This window comes from Pelodiscus sinensis, chromosome 12 (assembly GCF_052426305.1).
Source record: "Pelodiscus sinensis isolate ZL-2025 chromosome 12, ASM5242630v1, whole genome shotgun sequence".
NCBI lineage: Eukaryota > Metazoa > Chordata > Testudines > Trionychidae > Pelodiscus > Pelodiscus sinensis.
Window position 1 is genome coordinate 37,575,917 of NC_143063.1, and position 22,417 is coordinate 37,598,333.

General features: G+C 46.0%; 1 protein-coding gene across 1 annotated transcript; it reads right to left on the bottom strand.

The window, feature by feature from the left end:
- Positions 1 to 4,225: 4,225 nt before the first annotated feature.
- Positions 4,226 to 6,021, bottom strand: LOC149523743 (uncharacterized). The gene is made up of 2 exons (XM_089781510.1): positions 5,112 to 6,021; positions 4,226 to 4,916 (listed from the first exon to the last, which is right to left on the bottom strand). Exons 1-2 carry the CDS (start codon positions 5,659 to 5,661, stop codon positions 4,360 to 4,362), a joined length of 1,107 nt encoding a protein of 368 aa, XP_089637636.1. The 5' UTR covers positions 5,662 to 6,021; the 3' UTR covers positions 4,226 to 4,359.
- Positions 6,022 to 22,417: the final 16,396 nt, after the last annotated feature.

Here is a 22,417-nt window from a genome sequence, read left to right on the forward strand (position 1 = left end):
TTTTTTTTAAAGTAATTCAGCAGTAGCTGCAACTGCCATCAAGCAAGGTGGGAACCCACAGGCTACTGAGTCCAGTGTTGCAGAAAAATAAGCTACTGGACAAGGTGTGGGTCCAAAGGGTTGACAGAGAACTCCAGCTGCAATTCCATCCTGTTCATGACAAAACAGAGTAAAAGGCTTGCTATAATTAGGTAAGCCTAGAGCAGGTGGCTATGAGAGAAGAGTTTTAAGGGAAAGGAAAGCAGATTCACATTCTGGGGACCAGGTCACTGGGTTAGGAGCTGGGTCAAATTTGGAGCCTGATAGGGGGAAAGGTCAACAAATATCCCTTCCTCTCTACAGAGAAGGTTTGCACCCAATTTACACAACAAGTCACGTCCCATAAGGTTTACAGGAGAACAGGGAGATAACAGGAAAGAATGTTCAGCTGACCAGGATCCAAAGCGGGTTGGGGGTGCAGATGGCACATCTAGGGAATCAAGCTGTTTCTTTAGAGTAGCCAATTCTTGCTGCAGCTTTTCAATAGCATCTTTTTGGCTAGCCATAATGCTCTAATTCTTCTTTTTTTTTTTTTTGAAGGAAAACTTTTAACCCTTACAGCAGTTTTCTTTTAGAGAGTTTTGATTTCCTTCACAGTCCCCCCTTTAGACACAATTGGAGTTATTTGATTTTTCTCCCACAGATGTGGACAAGGTGTTTAGAGTGTGACCGACCATATGCTCACTTGTCGCCTGCACTTCATGGCTTATTAAATCTAGCCAGGAAGGGATGACTGGCTGGGTCCAGAGGATTGTTAATGCGTCTTTCAGATCTAGTATGGTTCCCGCCTCCTTGAAAGAGGCAGTGATAAAACCGCTACTTAAGAAGCCTTCCCTGGACCCACATGATTTGAATAACTATTGCCCAGTTGATAATATTCCCTTCTTGGGCAAGGTGCTTGAGCGGGTGTTGGCATTCCAACTCCAAGCTTTCTTGGAAGAAACAGACTACTTAGATCCATTTGAGTCTAGCTTTAGGCTGGGTTTTGGAACTGAAACCACCTTGGTCGCCCTGGTAGACAACCTATTCCAGGAGATAGACGGGGTGGGAGGTGCATCCCTGTTGATTCTCTTAGACCTCTCAGTGGCTTTTGATACCATCAACCATGGTATCCTTTTGGAATGCCTGGCGGAGTTGAGTATTGGAGCCTCTGTTCTCTAGTGGTTCTGGTCATACCTGTCGGGATGCTTTCAGAAGGTGGAGCTAGGGGGCTGCTATTGACTCCGTGGCAATTGTGCTATGAGGTCCTGCAACGTTCCATTTTGTCCACTATGCTGTTTAACATCTACATGAAGCCTCTGAAGGAAGTCACAAGGAGTTTTGGAAGGACAGTGCCATCAATATGCAGATGACACTCAATTCTATTTCCCTGTGACATCAGAACCAGGTGTGGCAGTGACTGATCTAAACTGGTGTCTGGAGGCAGTGATGAACTGGATGAAGTCAAACAAGCTGAAGCTGAATCCAGATAAGACTGAAGTCCTGTGGATGAGGAGGCCATCTGTTTGGGAATGTGGTGTGGTACCTGTTCTAGACGGGGTTACTTTCCCCTGAAAGAACAGGTATGCAGCTTGGGAGTCCTCCTGGACCCTTTTTTAACATTTGAGAACCAAATTTCTTCGATGGCCAGGAGTGCTTTTGGGCAGCTTCATCTGCTCCACCAGCTGCGACCCTTCCTGAACAAGCATGACTTGGCCACAGTGATCCATGCTCTTATTACACCCCAACTGGATTACTGTAATGCGCTTTATGTGGGGCTGCCTCTGAAGAGCCTTCGGAAACTTCAACTGGTCCAGAATGCGGCTGCTCGAGTTTTAACTGATACTCGTTATACGGAGCACATTATGTCAGTGCTCTGGCAGCTGCACTGGCTTCCAGTATGTTTCCGGGTAAAATTTAAGGTCTTGGTTATGACCTATAAAGCCCTAAACGGGTTGGATCCGGGGTATCTTAAGGATCATCGTCTCCCATATAAACCTGCCCAGGGACTAAGGTCGGCTAGGGAGGCTCTGCTCGGTGTTTCCTCATTTATGGAGATAAGATTAACATCTACGCAGAACAGGGCTTCTTAGCTTTTGCTCCCAGGCTGTGGAATTATTTTCCTTGGAATATTTGCATGGTGCCAACATTAGCATTGTTTTGGTGTCAGGCTAAAGCCACCCTTTTTACTAGTGCTTTTTTTGGTGTTGGAGTCTGTATGGGTACGTCTACACTACAGCGCTAGTTCGAACTAACTTAGTTCGAATTAGTTAATTCGAACTAAGCTAGTTCGAACTAGCGCATCTAGAACTAAAAACTAGTTCGAACTAGCGTTTTGCTAGTTCGAACTAGCGCGTCCACACTGATTGGACGCAGGGGGGCATTTAAGGGCAGCTGAAACCGGTTCTGGCAGGGCATCAGGTCAGCAGTTGCTTTGTGTGGCTGCTGTCTGAGGCTATCTGAGGCTCGTGCTTAAAGGGACCCCCCCTGGACAGCCGGTTCTCAGCTTTTCCTGCTTGCTTGCCAACCTCGCCGAGGGACAGCAAAGCGTCGGTCTCTGTGCCCGTCTGTGTCGGTGCTTCCCTTCGGGGGGGACCGCCGCAGGTGGCAACATGGAGCCACGGCTCGCCCTGCACCTTCTGGTGCACGTTCTGGACTTGCTGCTGCAAGCCTGCCAGCAATGGCTCGAGGCTGCCTGGCACCACCTGGGGAACGTCAGCCCCCTGCCTCTCCGCCTGGCCGCCCTGGGGGCCGTGGAGGAGCCGCGGCGGCGCCCCGGCACCGGCGTGCCCCGCCGCATCTGGCGTCTGGACACCAGCAGCGACTGGTGGGACCGCATCGTCCTGGAGCGCTGGGACGACCGACAGTGGACCCAGAACTTTAGGATGAGGAGGGACACCTTCCTGGAGCTCTGCGAGTGGCTCGCCCCTGCCCTGCAAAGAAGGGACACTCGCATGAGGCCCGCCATCCCCCTCCAGAAGCGGGTGGCCATCGCCCTCTGGAAGCTCTCCACGCCGGACAGCTACCGATCCGTCGGGAACCAGTTCGGCGTGGGGAGATCCACTGTCGGAGCAGTGCTCATGCAGGTACGGCGCTCGTCGGCCACCGAGCCGGGGGGGAGGGGGGCTGCGAGGAGGGGATGGGCCGCCCCAGGGACAAAGGGGGGGGCGGGAGGAGGCGAAAGCGCCCCGCACCGGAGGGGTCGGGCTGTCCCGGCCGTACTACACGCCGCCAGGGGGGTTGCTTCCGGGAGTGGGGCGCGGGGCACTGCCAGGGCACGCACGCTCCCAGCCACCCGGGCGCCCCACTGATTGACGCTTTGCTGTGTCTCTCTCCGCAGGTGGTCAAGGCCATCAACCGGGTGCTGCTCCGCAGGGTGGTCCGCCTCGCCAACCCGGATGCCGTCATCCGGGGATTCGGCGCCCTCGGCTTCCCCAACTGCGGGGGGGCCATCGACGGGACGCACATCCCCATCCGTGCCCCGGAACACCAGGCGTCCCGGTACGTGAACCGCAAGGGGTACTTCTCCGTCATCCTGCAGGCCGTATGTGACCACCGGGGACAGTTGACGGACATAAATGTGGGCTGGTCCGGCAAAGCACACGACGCCCGGGTGTACCGGAACTCCTCCGTGTGCCAGCGGCTGCAGGACGGGACCTTCTTCCCCGACCGCCACATCAGGGTCGGGGACGTGGACATGCCCGTCTGCCTGGTGGGGGATGCCGCCTACCCACTGCAGCCCTGGCTCATGAAGCCCTACACGGGACACCTCAATCCCTCCCGCCAGGCCTTCAATAACAGGCTGAGCAGGGCCCGCATCGTGGTGGAGGGGGCCTTCGGGCGACTGAAAGCCCGCTTTCGATGCCTCCTCACCCGTCTGGACCTGGCCGAGCACAACATCCCTCCCGTGGTGGCGGCATGTTGTGTGCTCCACAATTTGTGTGAGCGGAAGGGGGAGGCTTTCTTGCCAGCCTGGATGGCTGAGGCTGACCGCATGGCTGGACACTACGGTCAGCCCCGCACCGCCGCCGTCCGGGAAGCCCAGCGGGGGGCCATCCGGATCCGGGAAGCCCTGCGGGAGAGCTTCCAGGTGGAGGAGGAGGAGGACTGACCTCTCCCTGCATGCCCCACCGGGGCCTTCTTCCACCCTACCCCCCCCTTCCCCTTTCCCCTCCCTACCTACTGTCAAATAAAGACACCTGTTTTTCCAACAAAAACGTCTGTTTATTTCACAGAACTGGGGTGGGGGAGGGAGGAATGAAGGTGGGAGAAGGGAGGGGGAAACCTGGGACGAGGGAGCTGGAAGGGGAGGGGAGGGAAGGGAGGAAGGGAAAGGAAAGCTCAGGGGTGGGAGTCTGGGTGCCTCTCCCGTCTCGCCACACTGCGGGTCCGGGGGCGTCGGTGGGGAATGGTTGTGGAGGGGGGGGCAGAGAGGACAGGGGGTGTGGAGGAAGCAGGAGCGGAAGCAGGAGGAGCAGGAGGAGCAGGAGGAGCAAGAGGGGGAGCAGGAGGAGCAAGAGGGGGAGCAGGAGGAGCAAGAGGGGGAGCAGGAGGAGCAAGAGGGGGAGCAGGGGGAGCAAGAGGGGGAGCAAGAGGGGGAGCAGGGGGAGCAAGAGGGGGAGCAAGAGGGGGAGCAGGGGGAGGAGGAAATGGAAAGCGGTCTAGCAGGCTCTGGAGGTGGCCTCGCAGGGCACGGCCCTGCTCCTCCAGGGCCTCCAGACTCCTCTGGCGCAGCCTGAGGTCCTCCTGGACCCAGTGGTCCTGGAGACGGAGCTGTCGGTCCAGGAACCGGAGATGCCGCCTCTGGTAGTCCTCCTGGTTCCTGGCTGTCCTGCTTGCCCGGGCGCGGGCGGCTGCTGCAGGCGGTGTGGTGCGCCCTGCAGTCCCCGGTGCTGCAGCTGTGGTGCAAGAAGACCAGCGGTCAATTACCCCAGGGGCCCAGGTGTGTGAAACCCAGCTCCCCTCTGCAAGGCCAGGGCCCCTGCAGGATCCCCAGCTGCTGCTCCGTGGTGGGCAAGGCCCAGGCGCACGGTCCCGGGGCTCCCTCTCGCCCCAGCCCCCCGTACACATAAGGGGAACACGAGGGTACTCACAGGTGGACGCCTCCCCGGCCTCTGATGATGCAGGCGAGCGGCTCTGTGGGGTGCCTCGGGGGTCCCGGGTCCTGGGAAGGCTGGCAGCAGGCTCCTGGCTCTCAGAGCCCTCTTGCTCCTCCTCGGTGTCCAGGAGCGGTCCCTCTGCCCCGGGGTCAATCACGTCCCGGGGGGCAGGGACGGCATGAGCCCCCAGGAGGCGGTCCAGGGCATGGAAGTGGGGGCAGGCCTCCGGGTCAGCCCCTGGCAGGCAGGCCCGGGAGTAGGACTGCCGCAAGTCTTTAATCTTGCAGCGCACCTGCTCCCGGCTGCGCTGGTGGCCCCTGGCGGCCAGGCTGGCAGCCATGCGTCCATAGACGGCCGCATTCCGGTGGCTAGTGCGGAGATCGTGGACATTGGAGGCTTCCCCCCAAACCTCGATGAGGTCCACGATCTCCGCACTTGACCAGGCGGGCGCCCGCCTTTTGCGCCCCCGGGCAGGCTCCTGGGAGCCGCCAGGCTGGTCGTGGGGAGCAGTGGAGGGCTGGGAGCCCTCGGATGGCTGGCTCATTGTGTGGCAGGTGCAGGCTGTGCAGGCACGGGTGCTGGCAGCCTTGCAACTGGCACAAAGTGAGTAGCCAGCCCGTGGCCCTTTAAGGGCTCCGGGGCCGGGAGGGGGGCAGACGAGTTTCCCTGGTGTTGGCCAGAGTGGCCACCAGGGAAACCTGGGAAGCCTTAGCCTCCCACTAGTTCGAACTAAAGGGCTACACAGCCCTTAGTTCGAACTAGCTAGTTCGAACTAGGCGTTAGTCCTCGTAAAATGAGGTTTACCTAGTTCGAACTAAGCGCTCCGTTAGTTCGAATTAAGTTCGAACTAACGGAGCGCTAGTGTAGCGCATAGGAAAGTTAGTTCGAACTAACGTCCGTTAGTTCGAACTAACTTTCTAGTGTAGACATACCCCTAGTGTGTGTTCCTCCTCTCTAGATGGTTTTAGCAGGTATTTTAAATAGAGAGGCAGGATACAAATATTTTAAATTAATAAAATAAATTAATAAATATCCTGTATATTTAGAAACCAAACTTGCATCTTTTACATAGCAAATTTACCATTGGCATAAAAAAATGGTCCTTGATTGGGACTATAGTATTGATCCTACATAAATTAATCTTAATTATCTTTTTTCCATTTTTTCCAGTGTATTCATATTATACTAAAGAGTCACATGAAAGCGATGCAAAAAATGCCCAGCAATTCAGTGTATTATAAAGTTTTAAGTTCTTGCACAAAGAGGTCAAAAGACCAGAAGCCAAATTCCTGTTGGTATAACTTCATAGGAGAATGAACCAGGTCCCTGGATTCCAGTCTCCATTCTAACATTGACTCATTGAGTGACTTGAGAAATATTCCATCTTCTTTGTACCTATATTTTGCTGAAATGTGAAGTGGTCCTAACAGAAGGTTCTAAGTACATTCCACAGAGTGCTGTGATCCACTACTAATAGTTGAAGGCATGTTACAATTTTTCAATGAAACTGTGTATTATTTTTGATTAGTTAGTAATCAAACTTTTCCCACCAATTGTGAAAGATGGTGAAAATATTAGGCACAAAAAGAGCACTCCTATGCACGAAGTCTGATTCATCACTTCAGTACGCTGATTTTAAAATCGGTCTCACTCATTTACTTCCAATGGAGTCAAGTCAGTGTAAAGCTGTTGCACACTGCTTAATCTGGCTCAAGATGTGTTTGGTTTACTAATTGGAATTCTAACCATGGTATATAATGAATAATTCATAAGTTCACTTATATTCTGGACCCTTCATCTTTATTTTTATATTTGCCAGCTAATATAAATCCCCTCATATCCCCCCTTAGCTGTCTCTTTTCTAAGCTGAAAAGTTCTAATGTTTTAATCTCTCTTCATATGGCAGTCATTCCAAACCCCTAATCATTTTTGTTGCCCTTTTCTGAACTTTTTCCAATGCTAAGATATCTTTTGAGATGAGGCAACCATATCTGTACACAATATTCAAGATGTAGGCGTACCATGGATTTATATAGAGGCAATCAGTTATTCTCTGTCCTTTTTTAATGTTTGCTGCTTGCTTTTTTGACTGATGTTGCACATTGAGTAGATGCTTTCAGAGAACTATCAACAATGACTCAGATTTACCTAGTTTTGTGAGATTTTTCATACCCTATGCTTGTCTCTGTACCGCTGAGCAAAATTCTGCCCTGTCTAATGGAGATGACTGGGGGAAATGGGCATATGATGTTTCTTCTGCTAATGCATGTATGTGGCAGGAGAGCAGAATATCAAATCAGCCCTCCTCTGTCTACACACAGAACATTGTGATGGCCTTTTTTTAACTGTAACAGCAAATCAAATTTCTCATTTTCTGATCATGACTAACATGAACACCACTTGCATGCTTTCAGCCATGACTTCTCCATTGTAGAGTATAAAACCTCTGTTCTACAGAGAGGCACAGACATCCTATAATATCTAAACCTCCATGACACTTACACTTAAACAATTGGGGCTTTTTAAAAATCAGTTGAAGGCTGATAACTGAATCAACAGATATTTTGTTTATTCTTCCCCCTGCTTTACCCAGCCTTCCAGTTTTGTAGTTTATACAAAGAATTGGAAATCCCTTTTCCTCTTCTATGAACTCAAGTCTTCCAGAATCAAATATTTATTGCTCCAAAAGAAATGCCTATGGGTATGTCTACACTACCCTCCTAATTCGAAATAGGAGGGTAATGTAGTCATACCGCAATTGCTAATGAAGCCCGGGATTTGAATTTCCCGGGCTTCATTTGCATAAAGCCGGCCGGTGCCATTTTTAAATGCGGGCAGTTCGAACCCCGTGCCGCGCGGCTACACGCGGCACGGAGTAGCTAGTTCGCATTAGGCTTCTAATCCGAACTAGCTGTACTCCTCGTGGAATGAGGAGTACAGCTAGTTCGGATTAGGAAGCCTAATCCGAACTAGCTACTCCATGCCGCGTGTAGCCGCGCGGCACGGGGTTCGAACTGCCGGCATTTAAAAATGGCGCCGGCCGGCTTTATGCAAATGAAGCCCGGGAAATTCAAATCCCGGGCTTCATTTGCAATTGCCGTATGACTACATTACCCTCCTATTTCGAATTAGGAGGGTAGTGTAGACATACCCTATCAGATTTTCCACATAAGATTATTTTGGGAAACAGCAGTCAATGCCGCCTTTCAGATCATACCTCTCAGCTGCATTGTAGCTATTTTTACATTAATGAGGATTGTGATAGTGATCACCACTATAATTTACTGGTGAAGTCCCAACATAACTTGTTTTCTTATCAAAATTTCCCCTATATAAGTGGTGTCCAACATGTGGCTATTTGGCTGGTTGAGTGTGGTTAGTTCGCTAGTCTAGAACTGGTTGAACACCATAGACCTATATCATTACATAGTTCATAGAACAGGGAGCTCAACCATACTGGGGGGAAAAAAATCACTAAAACATTACAATTACAGACAACATAGTATTGTGGATTAACCGATGGGCGTGACTAAAATAACTAAAGTGATCCGGTGGCTGGAACATAGAACCAGGCATGAATTCCCATCCCAGCTCTACCAATGAGTCCTTTTATCTCAGCTGAAGGACTGTGCATCTGTCTGTTTCCCCATGCCAGTGTGAACTGATCAATGGGGAAGAAGCAATGTAGAAATACCATTCAGACCATTAGATCCCTACTTAAATACAGTTTAAAGAGTCAGTTTGCTCAGAAGAAAGTTCAAATGTGTTCGTAGTTCAAGAGATTACAACTCTACACATGCCTCATTATTGAGGAGAGAGGATGTTCGCTTTACACAAAGCATGTCAATACATAGTTATAATAACCTTAGAGAGGAAGCCCATGTCATTCATCAGGTGATTACATAGGAATGCAAAAGTAGCAGCTTACTTAATAATCCTGGACAAGAATTTACAGTTTCTCTTTCCTCGTCCTTCAGGAGAAGAATCTTGACACTAGAAAGAAGCTGTGAGAGCCATATTAAAAAGGCATGACTCTCTGGTAAAGCAGTGAGTTGCTGTCAAGTGTGGCATGCCTTTTCCTATCTTAAAAACGCTGTGTTGAGGTGCTGTTCTTGGAAAATACAAATCATTTATCTTCTCTATGGATGCAACCCACCTTCCATTACAAACACCAGAAAAACTCCCTTTGAGCTGCCTTGGCCAATATGTGATTTTATCTGACTTCTTGCTTGGCAAGAAGGGTATGCCTGGAGACCATGGAAAAGCCAAGAATCAACCCCGGGTCTCTTGCTTCTTAAGCCAGCACCTTCCCTTTCCCTCCGTTCCCCACAGTCATCTTATTTACTCTTGACAGTAAGGTTTACAGGATTGGGCTGCTATTTTGACATTCACAAAGTTCACTCTCATAGAATATTAGATCAGGAAGGGACTTTGAAAGATCATCAAGTCCAGTCCCCTATCCTACTGACAGGACCAAGCACTGTCTAAATCATCCCTGATGATGTCCATCCATCCTGCTCTTAAATATCTCCAGAGATGGAGATCCTACAATCTTCCTAGACAATTTATTCTAGTGTTTAACCACCCTGATTGTTAGGAAGTTTTTCCTAATATCTAACCTAAACCTCCCTTGCTGCAATTTAAGCCCATTGCATCTTGTCTTATAATCAGAGGCCAAATAAAACTGTTTTTCTCCCTCTTCCTTGTAACACCCTGTAGATACTTGAAAACTGCTATCATGTCCCCTCTTACTAAACAAGCCCAATTCTATCAATCTTCCCTCATAGGTCATGTTTTCTAGACCTTTAATCATTTTTGTTGCTCTTCTTGGTCACTCTCCTTTGAGTGTTTCACAAAGCTGGTAGTTAATACATTACCAAAGTATGAAGCATTCTGCTCTTGAAATACGCACTTTCAAAACCAAGAAATTTCAGCTATCCATTTAAAATAGTATTTCAAAGAATTCATGGGATCTTGCCTTGCTCAAAAATAAACTTTTTTTTCCCCTTCAAGGAAGGGGCCTTCAAACATTTTACAATATAACTCAGCATTATCCTAATCCATTAATGGATGCAAGGATTATAATATTTTTTCAGATAGCATTATGCAACCTATAATAACTCAATCTGATTGTAGAGAAAAATCATATAAAAATTCACCAAAAGTACATGCACTTTTTACCACATTTTTTCATACACTTTGTAATGAAGAGTTAGGAAGCCGGTTTCCTAGCTGGTTTGTAAAATTCACTTATGCAGTATTTATCTGTTATGAATTTGGATAATTCAGGCCAGACTTTGGCAACCATCCCTGAACATCTTTAACTAGCTACACCCAGATAGAGCAGATGTGAAATCAACGTCCCTGAGTTCAGGGAGGCTTTGAACTAATTAGTGAGGGGAAGAGACAAGGGGAAGCTCATTAGTTATGATGTGAGGAGAGAGCTGGCATATTGAACCTATAAATGCAAAGTCAGAAGGATGGCAAATAGTGGAGGATAGGGAATAACTACAAAAAGATCTGGGAACTGGTCACAAATCAATTTGATGAGCTGTATGGTAATTGATGATAATGCACACTGATATTATTTATAAAACATAGCAAACACAAATATTAAATGGAGGCTACTGGATGGAAAATAGCGATGCTGAGAAGAATCACCAAGTACTTGTTGATATTAATTGGCTCTGAGATGCAAAAAAGTTTGTTGTGATTTGAGGATGTACAAATATAAAGCATGTCTGTTTGGAGAACATATGAGAGCCATAGGTAGTAATTCCTCTTTATACAGCCTCACTGACTCACCCTTGGAGTATATTATATAGTTCTGAGTACCTTGACAAATTAAAAAATAGGCCATTCCTAAATTAGTGTGATGGTATGTTTCTCCCACACTACCCCCCTAAAGAGGTGCTAAAGAGCTCAACTAAGTGGGCCAATTAAACATGGAGGCTGCACCTGGAGAAGAATCAAGAAAGCAATGAGACAGATTAAAGGATTAAGTTCACCTGGACAGGAATGAATGGAACTTGTATAAAATCTGGTAGCTAGGAGCAGAAAGGGGCTGCAGTCTGAGGGAATGTCTACACTGTAATTAAAAGCTAATGGCTTGTGCTCAGATCACAATTTGAGGGACACAGGCTACTCTAGGAACACCTCACAGGATCCTAGAGCAGTGCTCTGTTGTTCTGACCATCATTAGGACATAGGTGGCTCAGATCAGCCTCAAAAATCAAGGTTTAATGCGCCCTGCTGTGATAGGGTGCCCACCTCACGCAGGGCCTTGAAGGGTTAAGGGTAGGCAAGGATCAAGGAAAAGACCAGCCAGGTTTGAGTTAGATCACACCCCTGCTGAGGAGAGGGTCCCTCAGAGGAGACATGAAGTAGAGGGCAGGCCTAGTCACCCTACCACCCACTGCCAAAGAGGCACCAGTAAAACAGTGAGGCTATGTCTACACTCGTGGCTTCTTGTGTCAGAAGTATGCAAATGAAGCTATGCGTGGAATATTGCTGAGCCTCATTTGCATACCTAATGAGCCACCATTTTTGCAGAAGAGGCTCTTGTGCCGGAAGGAGCTGTCCTCACTGTGCAATGCCGTTACACCAATTATTTTCAGCATTGCGCAAGAGGGGTTTTCTTGCACAAGAAGAGGCAGTGTAGAAAGCTCCTTCTGGCGCAAGAACCTCTTCTGCAAAAATGGTGGCTCATTAGGTATGCAAAAGAGTCTTGTGTCCAGTTCTGGGCCCCCCACTACAAAAAGGATGTGGATGCATTGGAAAGGGTCCAGTGGAGGGTTAACCAAAATGATTAGGGGGCTGGAGCATATGACCTATGAGGAGAGGCTGAGAGAGTTGGGTCTGTTTAGTCTGCAGAAGAGAAAAGAGAGGGGGATTTGATAGCAGCCTTCAACTTCCTGAAGGGAGGTTCCAAAGAGGATGGAGAGAGGCTGTTCTCAGTAGTGACAGATGGCAGAACAAGGAGCAATGGTCTCAAGTAGTGGTGGGAAAGGTCCAGGTTGGATATTAGGAAAAACTATTTCACTAGGAGGGAAGTGAAGCACTGGAATGGGTTACCTACGGAAGTAGTGGAGTCTCCATCCCTAGAGGTGTTTAAGTCTCGGCTTGACAAAGCCCTGGCCGGGTTGATTTAGTTGGGATTGGTCCTGCCTAGAGCATGGGGCTGGACTTGATGACCTTCTGAGGTCTTTTCCAGCTCTATGGTTCTATGATTCTATGATTCTATTCCACACTTCATTTGAATACTTCTGACGCAAGAAGCCATGAGTGTAGACATAGCCTGAGAGAGAAGACTGCCTGAGCCTGTTTGTCAAGAAGCACTTTGATATACCAGAAGAGAAGAACATGGATTTCGGAAGCTTGAGTCATGAAGAAGAGGCTGCAGTTCTTGGGGTGGGAGGGTTCACAGGATGAGAGGATGACAAGAGACACAATGCAAGGGGAGGGCACAATGTCTGGTCAGAGCTAATCTACAGCGTGATCAAGAAGAGGCTGCACCAGTTGTAAGTGAACCATCTGACAGCTGCCTAGTGGAGCGCCGCTACAGGAGAGAAGTTTTTTCCAAGTGTTCTTGAGTGGCAGTATTCACTGGTGCACAGAGCAGGTGTGAGAATTGACTCTATTCATGACCCTGTTCCCAGCATATCTGATCATTCACTGTTCCCCAAATACATGTCATTCACTCATTTTGGTCTGTTTTCCCATATTACAATTGCTATGATCAGAGATGTACTGCCATCCTGACATGGTTGGTGTGAGATATAAATAATGAAAGTTCATTAAACACTTTGAGGTCTGGGGTTAATAGCCCCTATATGAAAGGAGAGTTGTCGGTTGTTTAGTGTTTTAGCCCTCACAAGCCTTTGACACTCTGGACTACATTTTAGCATTAGATCTCTCTCTATATATATACAAAAAAATTCTGCAGGATGACAGGGCACATCATCTGCATGCTCGTGCCACCGCACCACCTGCTTCCGCCTCCGTCCTCAGATGCTGTGGCCAGCGTCAGCTCCCACTTCACAGCAGGGGGAGCTGCACCACCGGGGCTGGGTCCCTTCCACCATTTGAGCCCAACCCTTCACTGGGCTGCACTGGGTCCCCTTCTGCCATCTGAGCCCAATTCCCCCTCCTGCTCTGGGCCTTCCTGCATCTCCCTGCCATCCAAGCTCGACCCCCTACCCCTGGGCCACACTGGGTCCTCTCCACCATTGGAGCCTGATCCCCCCGCAAACCTGCCCCCTTGCTCCTTCTGCCAAGACCCCACACCCCAGCCTGTTCCTGTCCCCTCCCCACACCCCGGCCACACACCCTGCCCCCAGCCCAATCCTGCCCCCTCTCCCCCACCAGACACCTACCCTCAGTGAACGTAACGCTCACGCTTTCTGTCTGTGAAAGCCACTGGAGAGAGAGGGGTTGGTGATCATAGTGAGCGGAGGGGCAGCTCCCTAGTAACATGTAAAGAAGAAGACAGCCAAGATTTACTCTTTGTCTAAAGGGAGAAAAATGTCAAGGTGTTTATATGCCAAACATTAGCAGAGTGAGACATCTGAACATTAGAATTTTGTTAGTCTATCCATATTTACAAATGTGTATAATTGCATAAAATTCCACACCACAATTTCCATGCATAGCAATGAAAAATACTCGACCTGTGTGCCAGAATATCACCCTGCCCTGTCTCATAGTGCATTGGAGTAACTTTCAATTTTGGGAGTTGAAATTGTGTCTGTTTCCTGCTCGTTTGGATGCAATTGCAGTGGAATGAATGAATGCTCAAATGCAGCTATCAATCTAGTTTAGCAGCCTTACGTGGTGTATAATCTAGAAATCATTAAATAGATTAACTTCTTATTAGGGCTTCCTTGCTATCCTTATTGTACCTCGGAGGGGGGGCACAAAAGAGTGCAAAGACAAACCAACAATGAGCAAAAGAAGCTGAAGGAGGGAGCTCTTGTTAGTCTCTTCCAAGTCCAGCAAAGTATCCTCCAGAAAGGCATCATGGGTAATATTTTCAAAAGCATCTGAGTGATTTAGGAACCTAAATCTCATTTTCAAAAGGGAATTTAGAGCCAGTTGTTCAAAGGTATGTAAGTATCTAAAGATGCAGATAGGTGCCTCATGGAATTTTCAACAGCACCCATGCAGGTAACGTCTCTAACTCTCATTGACCTGAATGGGAGTTAGGTGTCTAGGCATTTTTTCAAAATGGCGCACAATGTCCATCCGTATCTTTAGGTGCTTAAAACCTTTTAAAATCAGTCCCTAAGTCACTTTTCAAGCTGGCATTTAGGGTTCTAAGTCACTTAAGCATTTTTCAAAATTTTAGCCTATATGGCTGGAGATACACAAGCATCTTGGGCCAAGAGTGTTAGCATGGGATGAGTCATGCTGAAAAATAGAATTAAATCGTTCTACGAGGAGTAACGGTAGTTCGAATTAGAGAGCCTAATTCGAACTACCTACTCCGTGCCGCGTGTAGCGGCGGGCACGGAGTCCGCACTAACGGGGATTTAAAAATGGCGGCACCCGGCAAGATGCAAATGAAGCCCGGGATATTTAAATCCTGGGCTTCATTTGCAACTTCGAATGCCTACATTAGCCACCCTAGTTCGAACTAGGGTGGCAGTGTAGACATACCCTCAGAGACCTGGAGAGAGGCCAACAATAAATTCGGCCTTCAGATAATAAATCAATGAATTCTGCCCCTCAGCCTCTACTTCTGCAGTTCCTAAGATAACCATACTACATCCAAACAGCTCTTCTGTTAAAAAGTCATTTAACTATTGCAGATGAAAAAAAGGCATTGTATTAATTTTGTAGTCCTGTTACCCAGGGTTATCTGAACCCCAGCTATGGTAACCAGTCTCTGTTTTCAAGGCAGTGTCAGGAAATAAATTAGTGGGGACACAAGCACCTTTGTCTAATAAATGATTGGTACAGCCAAGAGTGCTTCCACCCCAAACCCTTTTTTATTGAGTCTAAAGCACACATTAAAATCTTGCCATTTCCTACACTCGTTACAGATAAATACAGTTATCCAAAGTCCTAGCTGATATTGAGTGATTTAGCAGCAGGGGTCCAGTGGCTAGCTTTTCTCTTAGACTCTGGAGAGTTAGATACCAGCCTCCTGACTGTTAGAAATCCTCCTGAACATCTCCCAAGTTTCTCCAAAGTACATACACTAAACTTTTTACAGGGTTTCTCCAGACTAAGCACATAACTCATAACAGTCCCCAATAGGCTAATAATCTACCTAGCAACAATGAATCACACATACGCGCACACAAAAAATCTGGTGTTCTCACTTCCAACCTGTCAGGGGGGTGACCAACCATTGGAGATTCCTTGAGCCAAGTTTCCATTGATGGGGCAACTTGACCGTCACCAAGTCAATTTACAGGGCAGCTCAACAACCCAATTACCCAAGTCCATATGCAAGTCCCTGCTACTCAGGGTAATACGGCCCTGCAGCTAAAGTCCATATGCAGGGAAAACTCACACACACAGGATTATGTACAGAAAGAGTAGGGGAACCTGGGCCCTACCACTCCACTGGGTCCCAGCTTAGGGCCCTGTTGGCAGTGGCACAGCCCACTGCTCACTCAGTGAGGAATCCCGCCACCTCAAGCTGAGCGCTCAAGGAGCAATTCCCCACCCTAGGCTACTTCCTTCCGGTGCCTGGCAGATGTATTCCCCATGTGCTCACTCTAGTTCTGTGGCTCCTCAGGCAGCACCTGTCGGCCTGGCTGCTGCTGTTTGGTCCGGCTGCACTTTCTCCCCAGGAGCTCCTTCGGCAGTTAGCCCTGACTGAGTTGCTCCAGGTTTTAGAGTCAGTCTCCAGTTGCAGCATGCCCAGCAGAACTGAAGGGGTGGGGTCCTCTCAGACAGCTGGGCCAAGGTCATGCGGTCAGCTTCAGTGTGGGATTGATACACACGTCACACAGCCCTTGAGGGGTAAGTGAACAAGATAGCTGCAAGTTATATCAAGTTCTACCCTCTCATAACAGTACTACCTACACTCAAAGTAGATATAAGGGCTGTGTTAAAATTCCTTTAAGAGATGCCCGGCCTCCCTCTGTTATTTAGGAAAGGGACAATTTCTGAGCCTAATTCTCCAGTCCTTACTAATACAAGCAATTCCAATTTTGCATGCAATCCTATTGATTTCAATAGGACTCATGTAATTAAGGGTAATGGATATAATTTTAAAAACACCATCTTTTTTTTTTTTTTTTTTTTTTTTTTTTTTTTTTTTGCAGTATCTTTGGTTTTTCTTACCAAACAATTCTGTCTTATACCTATAATATACATAGGACAGAGTGAAAATTTAAGGCAATAAGGTTTTGTCTTTTTTTCCCCCAGCAGTCAAACAGTACAGTATACAATCACATGATTTCTCTTTATTGTTCCCTATTAATAAAATCAGTTATTTTCTTTACCAGTTTGCCAGCTTTATTATCACCTTGCATTTTCATTTGCATTTTGTGCTTGTCCAGGTTTTGGTTTGCATTCTCTCTCACACATCTTTGGACTATTAACTTATGCCCTTTGTGCTCCATTTTCATGTGTAGCCATACTTTATGGTTTTATTTAACAGGAAGGAATAAGAATAGGACTGTGGTCTTGATATTATCCAAATTTTGGGTCAAAATCTAATATTATACCTTGCTCCCTGAATAGTCCCATTGCCACTTGTAGATTACTTATGAAGAAATGCATTACTAAATCAGAGCAAGGACATAAAAAGCTGAAAAATCTATTCTACTTTATTCTATTATTTGCATTGCTTTCAGCATCATGGTGGGTTAGCATCTTCTAAAAGTGCATTAATCCCCAGAACCAACATTTGTCCTTTAGGGGTCACTCTTTTTCTCTTCCTTGCATCAAGAGAAAATGAGGGTTATGTCTACACTACCCCCCTAGTTCGAACTAAGGGGGTAATGTATGCATACCGAACTTGCTAATGAAGCCCGGGATTTTAATTTCCCGGGCTTCATTAGCATAAAGCCGGCGCCGCCATTTTTAAAAGCCGGCTAGTGCGAATCCCGTGCCGCGCGGCTACACGCGGCACGGACTAGATAGTTCGGATTAGGCTTCTAATCCGAACTATCTGTACGCCTCGTGGAATGCCTCGTGGAACGAGGCGTACAGATAGTTCGGATGAGGAAGCCTAATCCGAACTATCTAGTCCGTGCCGCGTGTAGCCGCGCGGCACAGGGTTCGCACTAGCCGGCTTTTAAAAATGGCGGCGCCGGCTTTATGCTAATGAAGCCCGGGAAATTCAAATCCCGGGCTTCATTAGCAAGTTCGGTATGCATACATTACCCCCCTAGTTCGAACTAGGGGGGTAGTGTAGACATACCCTGAGTGTGTACACAATACTGCTTTAATAAGGCACGGGTTCAGATTGTTTTTGTTTTCAATTATATGTGCTCAGTGCTATGTGTCTATATTAGAGTAGGCAAGGCTCAAGAAGCATGCTTTGCACTTGGAGAGCACCTTGCCACTTGAAAGGAGAGGATTAAGGAAATAAAACTGATGAAATAGAAAGAAATGTTAGGACATTTTTTTTTGCAAAAAAAATCTTATTAAACATTGTGGTTGGAAATTAAAGTGAGGAAACACAAATTCAAAATATTTCCCACAAAAAAAATGGTTGGTATTTTTCAATCAGGTAGAATGGGGAAAGACACTGAAGTGGACAGGGAATGGCCAAAGGATTTTGATGCAAAATCCACAAAGGTCAGTGGGTATCTTTCCACTGACTTCAGTGGGCTATGGATCAGTCCCCTATAGGATTCTAGAAGTCTGGGGCATGTGTCTCAAAAAACTAGCTGGTATCACTGAACCTTAGCGTTTCAATTTTGGATGCTTATTCCAGACACTCAGAAATACATATGCTTTTTAATATTTTCCTCCACTAGAGTTTATTTTTAAGTTGTTTTTCCTAGGAATAAAGCAAAAAGGTATATGATATCCCATCACGTGCTGAGTTTTTGCTGGGTTTTTCTCTGCTATTTTCAAACAATAATTAAATGCATGTTTGAACCTAACTTCAGGCCATGAGAATGTTACAAGAAAACAAAATGAAAGTGTCAGATAAAGAACATAGTATACAGAGAAACATGTCTGTAGACAATTAGGGGAAAATATGGAATCGAGTGACAGATTAACAGTTTTAGTTTTAGTATTTTTTAATATTTAAACTATCCCATTAATTTGGAACTAGGTCAAGTGCAATTTGGATTGTAATGTCCATGATGGCATTTCCTTTGTTTTCCAAGTGAAATCATTGTTGTAGGAGCTGAAATATTTTTCATAAAATGATTGAGTTTCAAGAGGTGACATTTTAAAAAGGATATAAATTATAAAGCAAACATCTAAACATTTTCATAATGTTGAAATGGATATTGTAAAAATGTATTTGATATAATAAGAAGCATATGTTTTGTGAGGCTGAATCGCAGGAAATATTCTCTGTAGAACCACTAGATATCATTCACACTGAATTCACTCTACTTACCCCACAAAATATGTGTCTATCCAAGAGCTTCTCACACAACAAACACTGTGCTTCAAAAGAAAAAAATATCATTTTTCTTAAGAATCTTAGCTCAAAAAACTAACTTGCTCCCCATTTCTTCTGATGATGCTTATGTTACAATGGGTAAAATGCAAAGGTAAACAAAACTGCATCTACATTCACACCCAAAGCCTATGGAACTCTTTTCATTGTCTGGAGTTCAGAATTGCTTAAAGGCTACAATGGAAGTCTTCCCCTTGACTTCAGTGGCTATGCATCAAGCCCTCTATTGAAGTTAAGTAATGTGAGATTGGACTCATGGTGCTGAAACACTAATGAAAGAGGAGATTTTTTCATCAGTTCAGTTCTTACCTCAAAATTACCAGTTAGAATTAGTTCAAGACAAATCCTGCTTACCTCAATCACACAAAACTCTCTTTGACCCCAGTGAATAAAGAGAACCAGAATTGCCCTTTAGAGAAGAGCTACTCAACTTTGGAAGTCCCAGGGGCCACAATGATACAGCACATGCAGAGAGCTGCAACTTAAGAGTGGTTGCATATACATGCAAATATATATGCAAATACATGAAAATAACTTATTTCACACTGATGTGCATGAATACAAAGCACTTCCCACAATGCCATGGTGCTTTTAGCACCTCTTCCTTGGGGGCTAGAAATGCCAACACCCTATGCTCATCTGTTCCAGCCTGCCTGTCCACTTGCGTTTTTCAATGCTTACCCTGCCTGGGAGATGCCTCATTGTTGAGGAGCGTGTTCCCAGTGGAGGCCATGTTCAAAGGATCCTACCCACAGGCTGCATGTTGAGTCCCACATAAACCTACACCGCACCACAGGTCACAAATAAACTGGCTGTGGGCCATATGCAACCCACGGGCTGTGTGTTGAGTAGCCTTTCTTTAGAGGCTACTATAACTAATGTAATGATTTAAAAGATTTTCATTAGCTCATCTCTGAATTTTTCACATCACAAACAAAGCATTATAATAACTCTTTGAAATATTCTGCCTTAGAAAGTCATCATCCATAAAGAGACAAATCACACTGTAGTCAATAGGGCTCACTCTGCTGTATTAACACAAAGGTGGGAGAGTCATCAAAACTCTGAAATAAAAGAAGTTCACCTTGATTTATTTTTTTAAACATAAATATAAAAGCAGGACATGTGTATGTGGAAGGGAAGAAAGAGATGCAAGAGAATCTAACAATGTGTGTTAAATTGCATTCCTTGATTAATTACATGAAAGTAAAGTGTTGATACAATTATTGATGTAAGTTTTATGATCAATCAGGTAGACTCAGCAGCAGTAAAACCATAATGCTTCAGGAAAAATACCACTGAGCTAAGCTATTCACAGTTTAGATGAGTGATATTGCATCAGTGATAATAGACAAAACCATTTGGATAAAATGAAAAAAGTGACCCTTTATGAAGAATGCATGTTCAGTAGCACCTAGAGCAGGGGTGTCCAAACTTTTTTCAAAGAGGGCCAGATTTGATGAAGTGAACATGCGTGAGGACCGACCATTTTGCCTGACATTCTTTGAACCATTAAAATTAAATGCAAATTAACTATTTTATGCAAAGTTTATTGCAAACGGCAAACGACATAACACCAACTATACATGTTGTGTCCAAATATATTTATAACTGATTTAGACCAACTGACATTAACTGAGATTTTACAATGTATTCATCTCAATTGAAAAAAAAACTTGCCTACACTAATGTGAAGGGTTAAACTGAGATCTGGACTGCAGTACATAGGCTAGGTCTAGTTCAAAGGCAGTGGTTTTGATGCGCAAAATGTCACGCAGGTGAGAGTCACTTAGTCTTGTCCTCACGCGGTTCTTGTTAAAGTTCATAGCAGAGAATGTCTTCTCACACATATATGTTGAGCCAAACAAGCTCAGCATTTTCTTAGCCAATGTTCGAATCTCTTGAAACCGGCTCTTATCTAGTTGGCGGTAAAAGTTCACAAGAGAGAGCTGTTGGTGACGACTGCGTAACTCGCTGTCACAATGCAGCTCAATGAGCTCGAGCTGCAGCTGATCTGGAGCATCCTCGGGGTCAACAGAGAATGGAGAGGAGAAAAGGCTGATCTCCTTTTCAATAGCTGCAAAGTCCTGAAAGCGCCGTTTAAACTCCCCAGCCAGAGATGCAATGTCTGCTGCATACCTGCTCGTTTGCGCACTGATATTGTCCTGTGGAATACTGTTCATTATTTCCTGCAACGCTGAAAAATGTATGGTATTGGGCTGTGTTTGTGACAACTGCCTTATGAAAAGTTGCAGCTTTGTCCCAAAGGCTTTGAGGTGTGAATAAAGCTGGTTCACCGCTGCATCTTTCCCCTGAAGACTCGTGTTCAGTACATTCAGATGCTTTGTTATGTCAACTAGAAACCCCAAATCAGCCAGCCAAATAGGATCAGATAGTTCTCGCATTGGTTGTCCCTTTGTTTCCAAGAATTCTCCGATTTCCTTTCTGAGAGAGTAGAAACGCTGCAGTGCAGACCCCCGACTGAGCCATCTTACATCATTGTGATATAAAACATCTTCGTATTCAGCCTGGATGTCCAGTAGAAACTGTTTAAACTGGCGGTGGCACAGGGCTTTAGAGCGAATAAAATTAATAGTCTTTAGCACCGGTTTCATAACATGATCATATTTGAGATGTTTAGCACAGAGAACTTGTTGATGAATGATACAATGGAGTTTAATAGCTTTGCCTCCTTCTTCGATCACCTTGTTACAGATTAGGGTTGATAATCCACTTCGTTCACCAACCATGGCAGGTGCCCCATCAGTAATAATCCCAGTAACTTTGTTCCAAGGCAGTTTCATGTCATCTATGGCGGAACTAACAGAAACAAATAAATCTTTTCCTCTTGTTTGGTCCGTAAGGCTCTGGAGGTCAAGTAGCTCTTCAGTCACATTCATTTCATCGTCCACCCCTCTCATAAAAATCAGCAACTGAGCTGTGTCAGATAGGTCCGTGCTTTCATCACAGGCTATTGAAAAGAAGTCAAAATCCACTCCTTTGGATGTCAACTGTCTCTTAATATCTGATGAATTCTCTTCAATTCTCCGTGCTACAGTGTTACGAGCCAGGCAAATGTTGGCAAACTCTTGCTTCTTCTCGGGACAGATATTCTCAACCATTTTCATAACGCATTCTTTGATAAAGTCACCCTCAGCAAAAGATTTGCAATTTTTAGCAATTAACGTTGCCACCTCATAGCTCGCCCTTGTGGCATTTTCATTTGACTCACGGGCTCTTATGAAAAATTTCTGTTGTGACATTAAAACAGCTTCAAGTTGCTTCAACTTTTCACTGCGGTCGTGCCCTGTAAGCTTGTCGTATGTGCTATGTCTCGACTGGTAGTGTCTCTTGACATTAAATTCCTTATAAACAGCCACAGTCTCTTGGCATATCAGACAAACACAGTGATTCTCTATTTCAGTGAAGAAATATTCCACTTTCCACCTGTCCTGGAAGCGGCGGCCCTCACTGTCAACTTTCCTTCTCTTATTTACAGTCGCCATTTTTTTAAATTGACCAGAAGGGGAAGGGATCATGTGAGCGCAGTGCCAGAGGTTTAATACACTGCCCAAGTAATACACTGCACTAATACACTGCCCAACAAGAATTCTCTTGCCTTTGTGGCTGTTTGTGGCGAAGTCTCTAATGATGAGCTCCACGTACCTGAGCCCGTTTGTGGCGAAGTCTCTAA